Source organism: Callorhinus ursinus, unplaced genomic scaffold (assembly GCF_003265705.2).
Source record: "Callorhinus ursinus isolate GAN/ISIS: 27379988/994484 unplaced genomic scaffold, GSC_fseal_2.0 scaffold18, whole genome shotgun sequence".
Lineage (NCBI taxonomy): Eukaryota > Metazoa > Chordata > Mammalia > Carnivora > Otariidae > Callorhinus > Callorhinus ursinus.
In genome coordinates, this window is record NW_027397080.1 from 16,982,778 (window position 1) to 16,996,833 (window position 14,056).

The 14,056-nt window shown below is 51.5% G+C and overlaps 1 protein-coding gene across 1 annotated transcript; it reads right to left on the reverse strand.

Moving 5' to 3' along the window:
* Window positions 1–8,636: 8,636 nt before the first annotated feature.
* Window positions 8,637–9,988, reverse strand: SFN (stratifin). The gene has a single exon (XM_025856894.2). The coding sequence runs from the start codon at window positions 9,887–9,889 to the stop codon at window positions 9,143–9,145; it is 747 nt and encodes a 248-aa protein (XP_025712679.1). The 5' UTR covers window positions 9,890–9,988; the 3' UTR covers window positions 8,637–9,142.
* Between the last annotated feature and the right edge of the window lie 4,068 nt (window positions 9,989–14,056).

Genomic DNA, 14,056 nt, shown 5'->3' on the forward strand with positions numbered 1-14,056 from the left:
GCGATGAGGAGGCTCCTCCAACTGGGTAAGGACGAAAGCCGCCGACCTCCACTCCCACGCCTGGCCATATCGGGGGTAATAACTAGGTGCTGCTTCCCCAGCTGCTTTCATCTGAGAAGTTCAAAGCACCACACCCCTATTAACACCCTACAGTAGGTGGGGAGTATCAACAGAGCAAGCCAGGGAAACTGAGGCCAGGAGGCACAGCCTGGGGACGGCTGAGTCAATGGTGGGGCCTGGAGCCCAAGAATCCTGACGCCCAGGTTGCTGGACAAATCCCTCATCAGGTAGGGTGTGAGGGTGGATGCTGTTTTTGAACATAGTATCAATAGCTGTGGTCAGGGCTTCTGACGCTCACCCCATCACCCTGGCTCTCACCAGAGCAAATCAGCTGGAAGGAAGGTGTCGTTTGAACTTTATGGCCTCGTATCCAAGCCCTCTCAGGAAGTATTCTCTGCAGTCATGGAGTGGGGAGAGATGGAAGTCATCCAAAACTTAATTTTCAGACCTTGGTGTGACAGCAGGGCTGTTTTCTCCTCCGGTAAATGGAGCTCTGTTCACCTTTGGTGATGGCAAAATGATTCTGTTCCCCTGCCATGGTGTGGGGACAGCACAATGCAGAAAAGAAGAGACACCTGGGTCTGTCTGTTCAGCATGAAACGTGGGGTATGAGAAAGACCATCCTCCGATTTGGCTGGCATGGGGCAACCATTCTTGAGATTTTTTTTCTTTCCTGATAGAAAAGTAAAAAACTTGGAAAATGAAGTCACCCATAATCCCATAACATATGAATAATCAAAAATATTTGTAGGGGCTCCTGGGCGGCTCAGTCCGTTAAACATCTGCCTTTGGCTCAGGTCATGATCCCAGGGTCCTGGGATGGAGCCCCCGCATCGGGCTCCCTGCTCAGTGGGGAGCCCGCTTCTCCCTCCCCTGCTGTTCCCCCTGCTTGTGCTCACTCTCTCTCTCTGACAAATCTTTAAAAAAAACTTTTTCGGGGCGCCTGGGTGGCTCAGTTGGTTGGGCGACTGCCTTCGGCTCAGGTCATGGTCCTGGAGTCCCGGGATCGAGTCCCACATCGGGCTCCCTGCTCAGCAGGGAGTCTGCTTCTCCCTCTGACCCTCTTCCCTCTCGTGCTATCTTTCATTCTCTCTCTCTCAAATAAATAAAATCTTTAAAAAAAATTTTTTTTCGGGGCACCTGGGTGGCTCAGTCGTTAAGCGTCTGCCTTCGGCTCAGATCATGATCCCAGGGTTCTGGGATCGAGCCCCACGTGAGGCTCCCTGCTCAGTGGGGAGTCTGCTTCTCCCCCTCCTTCCCCCTAGTGTTCTCTCTCACTATCTCTATCTCAAATAAATATTTTTTTTAAATGTGAATACACTATCTGGAAAGAATGACACATTTCATGAAAAATAAAATTTTATATTCAAATGTTGAATACATTTTTTTCTTTCAGTCTTATTTTTCTGTACGTGCAGAGGGATAGCTATAGCATTTGTATGAGCGTGGAATATGTACTGCTTGCTTTGTAATCTGCTTTAAAAAAAGCAGATTAGTTAACCCTATTTCATGCAATTAAAAGCATAAAGACCCGTTTAAGGTCTACATGATAATATTCCATGGTAAGGCTATGACATTGGTTACCTGTCCAGACTCCCATGGTTAGCCTAAGTCATTACCAATTTTTTGCTCTTGTTAATAATGCTGTGATTACATCTTTGTACTCAAATTTTTGAGTCTCTGACTTTTAACTTATGATTAAGTCATAGAAATGAAACAGCTGATGTTTCCCAGGTTCTGGATTCATATTGCCAAAATGCCTTCCAGAAAAGTAGCACTTTGCATCTCCCAGGCACTGTCTGAAAGCCGTCTTCTCACTTCCAGACCTCACTTGGCAATTATGACCAACTTCTGGAAGGAGGAAACCATCTGAGTGCCTTAGAAGAGACCTTCTTGGTCACCTCTGCTAACCACTGATGTTAGGATATGTGCATTTCCTGGCTCTGAAGTGGGGACCTGACCTCCCCCCAAAATTGGAAGATACTGTTTGGAACTTACCAGAGGCCACAGCTAATTGGACAGGCTTCCAGCCCAGACAAAGAGGCTTAGGAGTGAAAGTGATGCCCTAAAACCCACAGAGCTGAAGCACAGCCAGTCTGCTCTCAGCTGTTTCTGAAGTAGCAAAATGCTCACCCACCTCCAGAAAGGAAGCCTGATCCCATTAGAGTCTGTGGGAAGGTCTATCTCAGAGATTCTCTCTCCTTTCCCAGGGCTCCTGAGAAGGGGAGGGGAGTGATGGCAGACCCATCCCAGCACTACTAAGATCCACCCTGTTTTTACAATTTTTGAAAGCGGGCGCCTGGGTGGCTCAGTTGGTTAAGCGACGGCCTTCGACTCAGGTCATGATCCTGAAGTCCCAGGATTGAGTCCCGCATGGAGTCCCGCATCGGGCTCCCTGCTCAGCGGGGAGTCTGCTTCTCCCTCTCCTGCTCCCCCCTCTTGTGCTCTCTCTGTCTCTCTCAAATAAATAAAATCTTTGAAAATAAATAAATAAAATTTTTGAAAGCAATAGGGAGGCCCAACTACCCCAGAATCCTGGAGGGAAATTCTCTAGCAAGCTGAGTAGCCCCTACTCCTTTCCCTTTACTTTTCTTCTGTCTCATCCCTGGCTGTTGAGCCCTCAGCCTTTAGAAGAAAGAGTCTGGATTAGCACATACTTCAGTGGCATCAGGCCTGCTGAGGGTAGGGGAAAGCCGTACGCCTCATGTCCAGCCCATTGTGTCCTTCATTTCCAGCTAAGGATCCAACTTCAGGCAGCCCCAGATGTCCAGGTGGCCTGAGACTGAGGAGCTATGAGGGGATGGGCTGGGGATTTGGAGCCCAAATGAGGTGAGAAAATATGAGTATTGGTAAAATCCTCTGGACCAGAATACATAGCGAAGTTTTGATTTTTTTTCCCCATCCAAAACCTTGAAGCAGTTGAGGGAAATGAGAAGCCCCTTTCCTAAATAAATCTGCAGCTATCTTGCTTCAAGAATCTGAAATCAGGTTTTCCCAAAAACGTACTGGACATTTGGATATTGGAAGGGTGTGTGTGTATGTGTATGTGTGGGGGGAATATCTGCTTGCTGTGCAAATACAGCATCAAGAAATGTTCCCTTACGCTCCCCTCACACTGGATTCCCACCCCTTTCCGTGCATTAATCCCGAAGCCTTCACAGTCGTGGAATGATCAAAACAGTGGAGAAGGAATACTGGAACGTGGGTAAGATTTCTCCCAACTTTTTTTTTTTTAAGATTTTATTTATTTACTTGAGGGGGAGAGGGAGAGGAAGAAGCAGACTCCCCGCTGAGCAGGGAGCCTGAGATCACGACCTGAGCCCAAGGCAGACGCTTAGCTTAGCCAACTGAGCCACTCAGGCGCCCTTCTCCCAACTCTTCAGTCATACCCGTGGTCACGTAGCCTATTCTGAGCTAAACGTCAAGCCCCTATACAGTTAGGATATTTCAGGTTAACTTTATTTGGGGGAAGAAGGTGAGGGTATTCTCTTATTTGGTGGGGGTATTCTCTTATTCTCTTTATTTGGGGGAAGAAGGTGGGGGTAAAAGAGTATTTCTCTTTTAACAAATACAGCTTGAATGTCATAAGCTGATGTATTCAATATTATACCTAGCCACAGATTGAAGGCTCCGTGCTTTTCAGAGTCTGGCATTTCCTCTTTTATCTCTAGACAGATAATGAGTTAAATTTCCCAGAGAGCAGTAAGAAGGTTGGGTGGAGATGAGAGATGAATCAGCCTCTGACACCCCCAGGGTGACATACCTGTCTGCTGCCCCCACAGACATTCCTGGCTCCTGACTCAGTGGGTAGGTGGGGCTAGGGGGGTTCTGAGAGGAGCAGCACCTACTCTCCAGAAACCTGCCTCCCTACCCCCACCTCCCCCACAGCAAGGATAGGGGATGGGGGGAATGCCCTGTGAACAGGGTGAAGAAAAGGAACAAAGGATGTAACCAGGGTAAGGAAAGTTTAACTTGGTCAAAATGCCAGGAAATTGGCCCACTACACAGTCTTTTCTCATTGAAGACAATTCCTTTCTGCTGGGTCCTGGGGTGGCGTTAGATGAAGTCTGTCTTGATTCTTAGAAAGTCCAAGATACAAGCAGGGCAGCATAACATCATGCGGTTCTTTTCAAACTTATTTTTAACTCATGAAACTCCAGTATACAAAACAGACATATGTGTGGCTATTTTAGCTGATGTGTGTGGGAACAGGGGAAACCCAGACTGCTGGGCTCCTGCCCTGTGGCAGTTTATGGGGAACCCTCTGAACACAATTTGGAAACAGCTGTTGTAGTTTAAAAATCATGGGCCTTGGAGTTAGACCCGTTCCACTCCCCAGACACAGAGGTAATTGTATAACCTTGGTTATTGGGTTATTTAGCTGCTCTGAGCCTCAGTCTCTTCATAGGCAAAACAAAGATGATGATATGGATTGCTGTGAGGACCAAGGTATGCAAGTGGCTGGCACATGGCAGTCATGCCAACTGCTATTATTACTGTACTCTGTTCTTTAGGAAGAAAAAGTGGGGCACTGTTGGTCAGACGGGCAATCTTGGTGCAAGCATCCAAAAAGGCCCTGGACATTTGGACCCTGGACATGTGTGTGTAGGAGTATCTTGCCTTTCTGGAAGGAGTCACACTGGCCTGCCTGACCCCAGTGAGTTGGCCTCCCTAGGGTGCCTGGTTAGTTCAAAGCCTTGCCCTTTATTTCCTACTCCTGCGGATCTACACAGCCAATTTGCATTTTGCTCTCCGAAGTAACTACATATGTAAAAAGAGTAGAAACCTTCTTGAGAAAATTTTAGGTTGTAGATTATTCCCATACCCCTCAAATTCTTGGGAGAGGAAGATCTTTGCAAGCCCTTAGCCTCTATTTCCTGGGGAGAGGGGGGGTACTCTGACAGTACAGGAAGGATAGGGCTGGGGTTATTGAATCTTTGTGAGCCCGATCTCTGTCTAGACAGCCCTGCCTCATCCCAGAACCAGCTGTATTTCCATTTCTACAATAGGTCTGGCACCAACCTTGGTTTCCAGGCATTTGGGAGCATGGGTTTAAAACTAAGTTCTGAGGGGCGCCTGGCCGGCTCAGTCAGTAGAGCATGCGACCCTTGATTTCAAGGTTGTAAGTTCTACACACGGTGTAGAGATTACTTAAATAACAACAACACTTTTTTTTTTAAAGATTTTATTTATTTATTTGACAGAGAGAAACACTGAGAGAGGGAACACAAGCAGGGGGAGCGGGAGAGGGAGAAGCAGGCTTCCCGCTGAGCAGGGAGCCCGATGTGGGGCTCGATCCCAGGACCCTGGGATCGTGACCTGAGCCGAAGGCAGACGCTTAACAACTGAGCCACCCAGGCGCCCCAACAAAAAAAATTTTTTAATAAATAAATAAAACTAAGTTCTGAGCACTGTCCAGGACAAAAATCTTGCTGAAGTCACTGTAGCAAGAAAGGAAAAATCATGAGATAAAGTTACTATTTTTAGGAAGCTGTCTGAAGAGATAAGAAATAGACCCAGGACACAGGTGCAAACCCAGAGGTAGAGTCTAGTAGATTTTAAATCATAACTGAATAAATGTCCCTATATAAATGAAAGGAGTTGGTAGGATAGCATTCCAAAGCTCTGTATACATGTTAAAGGGAGAGGGGAGGCAGGTACTCATGTTCTGACCTGAAGATGGGCTTTTAAATTTGGAAAACTGGGGAGAAAACACTTAAACTGAGATAAAATACACATGCCATAAAACTCATCCTTCTCAAAAGACAAATACTATATGATTTCATTCATATGTAAAATTTAAGAAACAGATGAACATAGGGGAAGGGAAGAAAAAAATAAAATAATATAAAAACAGAGAAGGAAGCAAACCATAGAAGACTCTTAACTATAGGAAACCAACTGAGGGTTGCTGGAGGGGGGAGGTGGATGAGGGGATGGCGCAATTGGGTGATGAGCATGAAGGAGGGCACTTGATGTAATGAGCCCTGAGTTGTTATAAGCAACTGATGAATCACTAAATTTTACCCCTGAAACTAATAATACAGTATATGTTAACTGAATTAAAAAAAATTCATCCTCCTCAAGAGTAGTTTAGTGGTTTTTAGTATATTCACAAAGTTGTGCAAATATCAACACTTGGGGTTTTTTTTTTAAGTTTTTATTTATTATTTATTTAAGTAATCTCTACACACCATGTGGGGCTCGAACTCACAACTCTGAGATCAAGAGTCGCACACTCTTCGGACTGAGCCAGCCAGGTGCCCCAATATCAACTATCTGAATCTGGAACATTGCATCACCCCAAAAGAAATTCCGTATCCATTAACAGCAGGACTGAAAAATTTTAAATGTCAAATTTAGGTCAGGAAGAGATGGCAAGAGATGCTCATGGAGACTCCACCCTGGTAAGAAAGTTTCGGAGAGATTATGTCATAAACAAAAAGGTCTGGGACTTTCATAGTCAGAAGCTGGGGCCTAAGCCAGCTCACACCTAGCCATCTGATTTGGTGATATTCCAATCCACAGCATCTGCTTTTGAAATCTGTCAACGCCAACACATTACCTTAGGGTAGCTCATTTCTTTCCCCATATAGGGCAACCATGAGTGGTGTAGGGTAGACAAAAGTCAGAGACTGAGAGAAAAGAAAGAAGTTCCTTTCCCAGGACCTACCCCATTAAGAGAAAGTCACCAGACCTGTCTGGTAAGAGAAACTGGGTCACTTGCAGAGCTGAGGGAGAGTCACTTACCCTAGCCCAGTGTCTCTGCCTGCTTTAGAACCTTGAAAACCAACACCCTTCCAGGAAAGGAGAGGAGAAAACCGGGGGCTCAGAAGGCAGCAGAGTGGTCCTGCCAGCTTCCCCGGTAGAATTAGTAGCTCTGATAAGAGCCCTTCAGTTTCCTGTCCCATGGGTGTGACCAAACTTGGACTCTGGGGAACCTGATGAGGCTGAACTGAGTTCCCGCCAACTTGCCAGGTAGAGGAGTGACCACTTGATGTCAGGACAGTATCCTCAGGTGGCCCAGTAAGCATGCAGGCCAGCTTCGGCAATAAAGCTACTCCTGGGGACCGGGCCTGACAATTGTCACAGAAACGGATAAACCCTAGACTATTGATGCTGGAAGGTTTGATAATAGCTACCATGTATTAAACATGCACTATGGATTACTTTACGGGCATTTATTTTCTCAAACTTCATAGCAACTCTTAAGGTACAGTTTTTTAACCCCCACTTTACAAACGAACAGCGAGGGCACAAACGAAAAGCAAAACTAAGAGCCTTGGCCACGGAGGGCTGGGGTCCAAACCCAGGCAGTTCAGACACCACAGTTTTTGTCAGACTTTCGTCCAAACCCTTTGATACTGAAGGGGAAACTGAGACCCAGGGAAGCATAATGGCTTTTCCAAGGTCTCACAGCCAGTCGGGGACACAATCCAAGCCCATCGGTTCAGGGCTGCCTGGATCCTGGAGGGCAGTGGGGACGCCTTGGCGGCCGGGCAGCCAAACCCTTGCCCGCCTGGCCGGGCCGGGCCACGCCAGCACAGCGGCTGACTCAGAGGGCGGGGACTCCTTTTGCCGCACGGCCCCGCCCCGTCCCGCTGCTCCGAGGATGCGGAGCTCTCGGGCTGGGCGAGTGGCAACTCGTCTGAGTGAAACCGGGAGAGCACTGCCCTTGGCGCTTGGCGGACGGCGAGGGGGAAGCCCTCACTCCGGCGGCGCGGCGCGACGCCGGCGAGGCCCGGAGGTTGGGGGGAAGACGCCCCGCGCGCGCGTGTGTTCCGCCGCGCTCTCTCCTATTGGCCCGTCGGGCTCCGGGGGCGGTACCCTGAGCAGCTCTCTCCCGAGATTGGACGACATCGGCCTCGGGCCCGCCTCCAGCCCCGGGGCCGTGAAGGCGGGAGCGAGCGAGGCGGCCGCAGGTCTCGGCGTGTCGGAGCTGGCGGCGGAGGCGGCGAGCTGGGCTGGCCTGGGCGTGTCTCCGCTCCCCGCGGCCCTTCCCACCCGGCTCGGGGCTCCTCCTCGCCTGCCCGTTTCATTTCGTCCCCCACGTCCGAACGCCGGGGGCGGGGGCATTCCCCTCTCCTCAGAGATGGGCTTTTAATGGCGGCGTCATGCCCCTGTCAGATTGCGCTCGCCCCGTCTCAGATTTGAGCGTTTGATGGGACTCTTCCTCGCTTTCAGAACTGGGATGCTCCCTGCCGCTCGCTACAACCTGTCCTTGCAGCACGGACCTCGGCCCTCACACCCGAGACTCCCTGCTTTCCTGTCCTCTCAGATCGGAGTTCTCCAGCCTCCCCCCCGCCTTCAGAGCAGCCTCAGAGCCGCCTTTGCGCTCTCCTGACGCTCCCGGGACCACACCGACGAGTTTGTTGGGGGCCACCCTGGTGGAGAGCTGGACCCCACCCCGCAGCCTCTCACCTGGAGTCACTGGCTCCAAAGTCTTGCCTGTGGGTCACTGAGCCAGCCCCTTGAGAGGTCAGGGCCCTAAATCAGAAGCAAAAGTCAAGGTCTCTAAATCATAAGCCAATCCCTGTCCCATCCGTCCACCAATAACGAAGAGACAGGAGGAGTGTCACAGGGGAACTTTATTGAGAGGAAACAGGGTCACACCGAGCAGACACGCATTCCCTGTCGTCCTGGGTCCTCCGCGCGCTCTCTCACTCGCTCTCGCTCGCTCTCACTCGCTCTCGCTCGCTCGCAGTCTCTCACACACTCGTTTCCAGACTCTGCCGCACAGTGCGGCTCTCTGCCGCAGGGGTGGGACACTCCTCAATTCCTAAGATTCAGAGGCACACGGGGGCGGGAGGGAGGGAAGGGGGGGCTGGAGGAGGGGTGCAGAGAGCAGGGGTGGGGGCGCTGACCACCGGGGAGGAGCACCGGCAGCTGCAGGAAGAGAGCCGGCCCCCCCCTGGCTCCAGTTGGCTTCAGCTCTGCTGGTCCCTCTCCTGGGAGCTTTTGTGAGCAGGCGGGGCAGAGCGTTGGGGGAGAAGGGCCGGGCCCCCCACCCCGTACTAGTCCTCTCTGCCACGGGCGGGGTGCTGGAGAGGGCAGGGCGCGGCAGGGAGGGGGCGGGCACGGCTCAGCTCTGGGGTTCCTCGGGAGCCTCGCCGGCCTCTTCCCCGGCGTTGTCGGCGGTCCACAGCGTCAGGTTGTCTCGCAGCAGCTGCATGATGAGGGTGCTGTCTTTGTAGGAGTCCTCGCTGAGGGTGTGCAGGTCAGCCATGGCCTCGTCGAAGGTGGTCTTGGCCAGTGAGATGGCCTCCTCGGGGCTGTTGGCGATCTCGTAGTGGAAGACAGAAAAGTTCAGGGCCAGGCCCAGGCGGATGGGGTTGGTGGGTGGCATCTCCTTCTTGCTGATGTCCATGGCCTCCTGGTAGGCCGACCTGGCTGAGTCAATGATGCGCTTCTTGTCGTCACCAGTGGCCACCTCAGCCAGGTAGCGGTAGTAGTCGCCCTTCATTTTCAGGTAGAAGACCCGACTTTCAGCATCCCCGGCCTCCTTGATGAGGTGGGTGTCCAGCAGGCCCAGCACCGTGTCACACACGCCCCGGAGCTCAGTCTCCACCTTCTCCCGGTACTCTCGCACCTCGGGGCCCTTCTCTTCTGAGCTCTCTTCGTTGCCCTTCTGCTCGATACTGGACAGGACCCTCCAGGCAGCCCTCTGGCCACCCACCACATTCTTGTAGGCCACTGAGAGCAAGTTCCGCTCTTCGCAGGACAGCTCCTCACCCTTTTCCACGGCGCTCTTCATGAAGGCTGCCATGTCCTCATAGCGTTCAGCCTGCTCTGCCAACTTGGCCTTCTGGATCAGACTGGCTCTCTCCATGGCTCTGGTGACAGACAGACAGGCGGCGGGCTAGCTGGCTGCCTTGAAACCAGTGCCGGATTCTGTGCCTCTCCAGCTCTCGGCCTGCCTTTTGGCTGGATGGCCTGGCCCCAGAGAAGGGTGGGGAGGGAGAGAGGGCGGGGCTGGGGCCCAGGACCTGCCTCCCTCTCCTCTTCTCCCCACACCCTTTCCGGCTCTTCCTTAAAGGTAAAAGGCTGGGATACGGGGTGAGTCATCAGGGCAGTCAGCAGGAGAAAACCGGCCTGGCGTTGGCCCCACCTGCACAGACACCTTTCCAGGCTCCAGGCTGCCCCCTCTTGTTCAGGGCTTCGAATACATGAATGCCCACATAGCTGCCCCAGTTTCTCAAATCACATCCTCCTTCCTGGTGTTCTTCCAGGGGCCAAGGATGGCTTCAACCAACTGGCTGCTTCAGCCTAGCTAGAGGCCCATGAAGACAGGTGCACCCAGGAGGATGGGGTTCTTAATCCTACCACGTACATTTCCCACCTTGGTTCAGGTGAGATAATTATGTTTAGGTAAGGCTGTAGTTTCCCAAGCATCTTCACATCCATGATTGAATTTAATCCCTACTACGTCACTGTGAGATGGGCCAGACTGTGACTATTACTCCCACTTCAGAGATGGGAACGCTAAGGGATGAGATGTGCTCAGGGTCACACAGCTACTAAGTCCCCTGCATCCTACTTCCTCTGGCTTCTCTTGTCAAGGCCTCTGACTTGTGAGCTCCAGGTTGTATTTAGAAAAGAGATCCAGGCTTCTTCTGGAGTCTACCTGAAATGGTTCTATCCCCTGGTCATCACTCCCCCTCAGTGTTCCCTCTGCGTTCCCAGAATGCACAGGTGGCATCGCTCAGGGTGCCACTTAATGAGGTGTTTAACGAGCGGCCCCTGACGCTCCAGCCCAGCCTTTGTGATTAGTCACCCAGTAGGTTTGTTGGACACCTTCCCCATCACAGCACAATTTTCCCTTTCAAGTTGGTGGCCTGTTGCCACTTGTTTGAGGACCTGCCCTCTGGCTCTCCACGCCAGGTCATCTACCCCCTCCGAGCCGCCTGCCATCATGTATCAGTGGGGCCCACAGGGTGGGGACCCAGCTTTCCTGCCTGACTCAGCCTGCCCTCTGTCAAAGGCTGGGAAGCAGGCCACTTGGGTGCTCAGCCCAATTTGGTTCCCCGGAGCGGGAGGGGGGACGCTAGCACCTGGGGAAAGAGACAGGACCGAGATAAAGAAGGAGGTGGTGACACATACTATTTTGTTTTATGGGGTAGCAGTCCCAGGTGAGTGCTGCCTCCCCCAGCCTGCCTCTCAGAAATTTCTCTGTCCCCTCCCTTTGACTATGGCCCTCCCTCTGACCCCTGGCAGAGGCCTCAGAGATGGGAGACTTCTCTCTTGCCAGCCTTCTGTCCCTGTTTGCTGGGATGCTGTTCTCATTCAGCCAGGAGTTTCACCTGAAGGTGTTGGCACCATGCCCGTGAGGGTGGGTTCCTGCTTCTCTGCCCCACCCCTAGCGAAAGCTCAGATGGGGCTCAGGGGTGGGGCTCCCCTCACTGGGATCCAGCCAGCTTAATCTTTGCGCCAGGGCCATCTCACAGGCCTGTCCCTCCCTGGTTCCTCTTGGTTGGTGTCTGAATACCCACCCTTCCCCTCCCGGAGGGAGGCTTAGGCCAGAACTCTGAGGCCCAAAGATGAGATCTGCCTCTTTGAAGGAAATGTAGGAGCATGCCTGGGCAGGTACTACAGGTTATCCAAGGAAGCAGAAGGGATTTTAGGCTCGACATCTCTAAGGCTTTGCTCAGATGGGATCACTGACACAGAAAATGATGGAAAGGAAATACATTAAAATACTAATTTAATAGAGTGTGTCTTTAGGTAGTGGGATTCCGAGTGATTTTTTTCCTTTTGATTTTCTTATTTTGTTCAATGGTAGATATGTATTATTTTTCTGTAAGAGATAGAATAGCCTAGCATCATTGGAATCAGACTGCCTGGGTTTAATTTTTAGAAGCTGTATGGCCTTGGCCAAGTGACTTAACCTCTGTGAGCCTCTGTCTTCCTAAGTGTAAATAAGTGTACAATGGGGCCTATTGTGAAGATTAAATGAGTTGATGGAAAAGCACTTAGTAGAGTGAATGGTAACTTTTATTATCATGTGAAAAAATCCAACCAATGGATTTCCTAACATGGAGCTGGGTTCTGTGAAATGACAAAGGGTCCCAAACCAAGCCTCAGCCGAGGACTGGACCCTGCCCTGTTGAGTGCCCTGTTGAGTGTCCCTAAGAGAGGGAAGACAGATGAATGGTCAGATGTGCTCACTCAGCACTGGCTCCTCCCTCTGCAGATGACATTCCTCTGGCCTATGCAGGCCCGAGGCCCTCAGGGACCTTCCTTTGTACTAGTCATCCAGCTCAGGCTTTCCCAAGTCCTGGAGGGAAGCTGGCGATCCCAGAGCACCAGAAACCTGGAAGGCAGGGCCTGGCAGGCCTAGGAATTTTGGAGGTGCTCTGTTCCTAGGAAGGCAGCATTCTCTTCCTATCACTTAAGCCAGGAGACCTGGTGGTGGAGACCACAAGCTCCATGCCCTCGGCACAGCCAGAAGAGAGAAGAGCGAAAGGAAGCCTCTTCACTCCTCCCCCTCCCCTGCTGAAGCTTAGGGGTGAATCCGGGAGCCAGGCTACCCTGCCCGCTCTAGCCTGTCGATCCTGACTCAGTTCCTGTCTCAGACACCTCCCTTTGCCTCCAGGCCTCCATTTCCCAAGTCCAGGAGCCCAGGCAGGCAGGAGGCAGCAAGCCCTGGCAGGGCACGGAGTCCCACCGTCAGTCGCCTGAGTCAGCAGGACAGGAGCCGGGACTGCGGCCAAGGGGGCTTTCCTCCTCCTGCCTGCTGTCTTCCATATAGCATCCATCCCGCCAGCAGGTTCAAGAGGCAGCCAATCCTTAGCTGGTAATCACAGGCTTGTGACAGAGAAGGCAGCCACCTGTTGTTGCTATCTATCTGCATTGAGAACAGAAGACAGGACACTCTGAATACAGAAGGAGGGAGTGATTAGAATCCAGGAAGAGGGGCGCCCGGGTGGCTCAGTCGTTAAGCGTCTGCCTTCGGCTCAGGTCATGATCCCAGGGTCCTGGGATCGAGCCCCGCCTCGGGCTCCCTGCTCCGCGGGAGGCCTGCTTCTCCCTCTCTCACTCCCCCTGCTGTGTTCCCTCTCTCGCTGTGTCTCTCTGTCAAATAAATAAATAAAATCTTAAAAAAAAAAAAAAAGAATCCAGGAAGAACTTCCTATGAAACTTTTTCCAGTCTTGGAATGATCAAATTAAACAGGTGACTGGAGGAAGGTTATGACACCTCTCCCCCTGGTTAGTTGTAAACAAGAGTTCAGTTATCCAGCCAAGGGCTCACCCTACTAGTTGCCTTTGGGAGGGAATATTAGATTACTTTTAAGTGACTCAGCTATCCCGTCTTTTTCTCCTCAAGGCACTGTTGTTTAGAGTATCCCACATCTCCTAGACCAGTCCAGTCTAGGATACAGTGTGCACTTAGTGGAAAGGGATTGGAATGTCAGCCTATGGGACTGCATCCCAAATCTGTTTTAAAGACTTTCAGGGGAAGGGGAGGATCCCTTTCTGCCTCTCAGCCTCAGTTTCCCCATCAATACAAGGAGGCCAGCACAGATCACCTCTAAGCCCTCTGATAGCTATGAACAACAGCCTCTAGCTGGGTTTTCCCTCTGAGGTCCCCTCCTCCTGAAGTAGCCCTATTCATTCCTTGGGTAGTGCAGAAGGGTCAGAGGTTATGGCAGGGATTGGGTTCAAATCCTAGATTTGCTGCTTTATCAGTTGGGAGACCCTGCGCAACTCCTGTGCCTTCCTTGCGCCTCAGTTCCCTCATCTGTAAAAAAGCTGACATCACCTTCCTCATAGGTTTAGGTGAGAAAATGGGCCTGGCCCTCGGCTAGCGCTTGCTAAATGGCTGCCGAAATTATTTGTGAGCTCTTGGCATATAGTGCGTGTATCTCAGTGTGGGGCAGCAGCTGCGGGGAGGGAAGGGTCCATGAGACCGTTAGCCTGGACTGGGTTCAGTTCAAGGGGTGACAGTTCCATCTTGGTGGGACTTTTCAGAGTTGAGGTCAGCTAAGGCTTGAAAGTC

Bases quoted from the DNA above. Each gene is read 5' to 3' on its own strand.
- SFN (XM_025856894.2), bottom strand. From the start codon at position 9,889: ATGGAGAGAGCCAGTCTGATCCAGAAGGCCAAGTTGGCAGAGCAGGCT.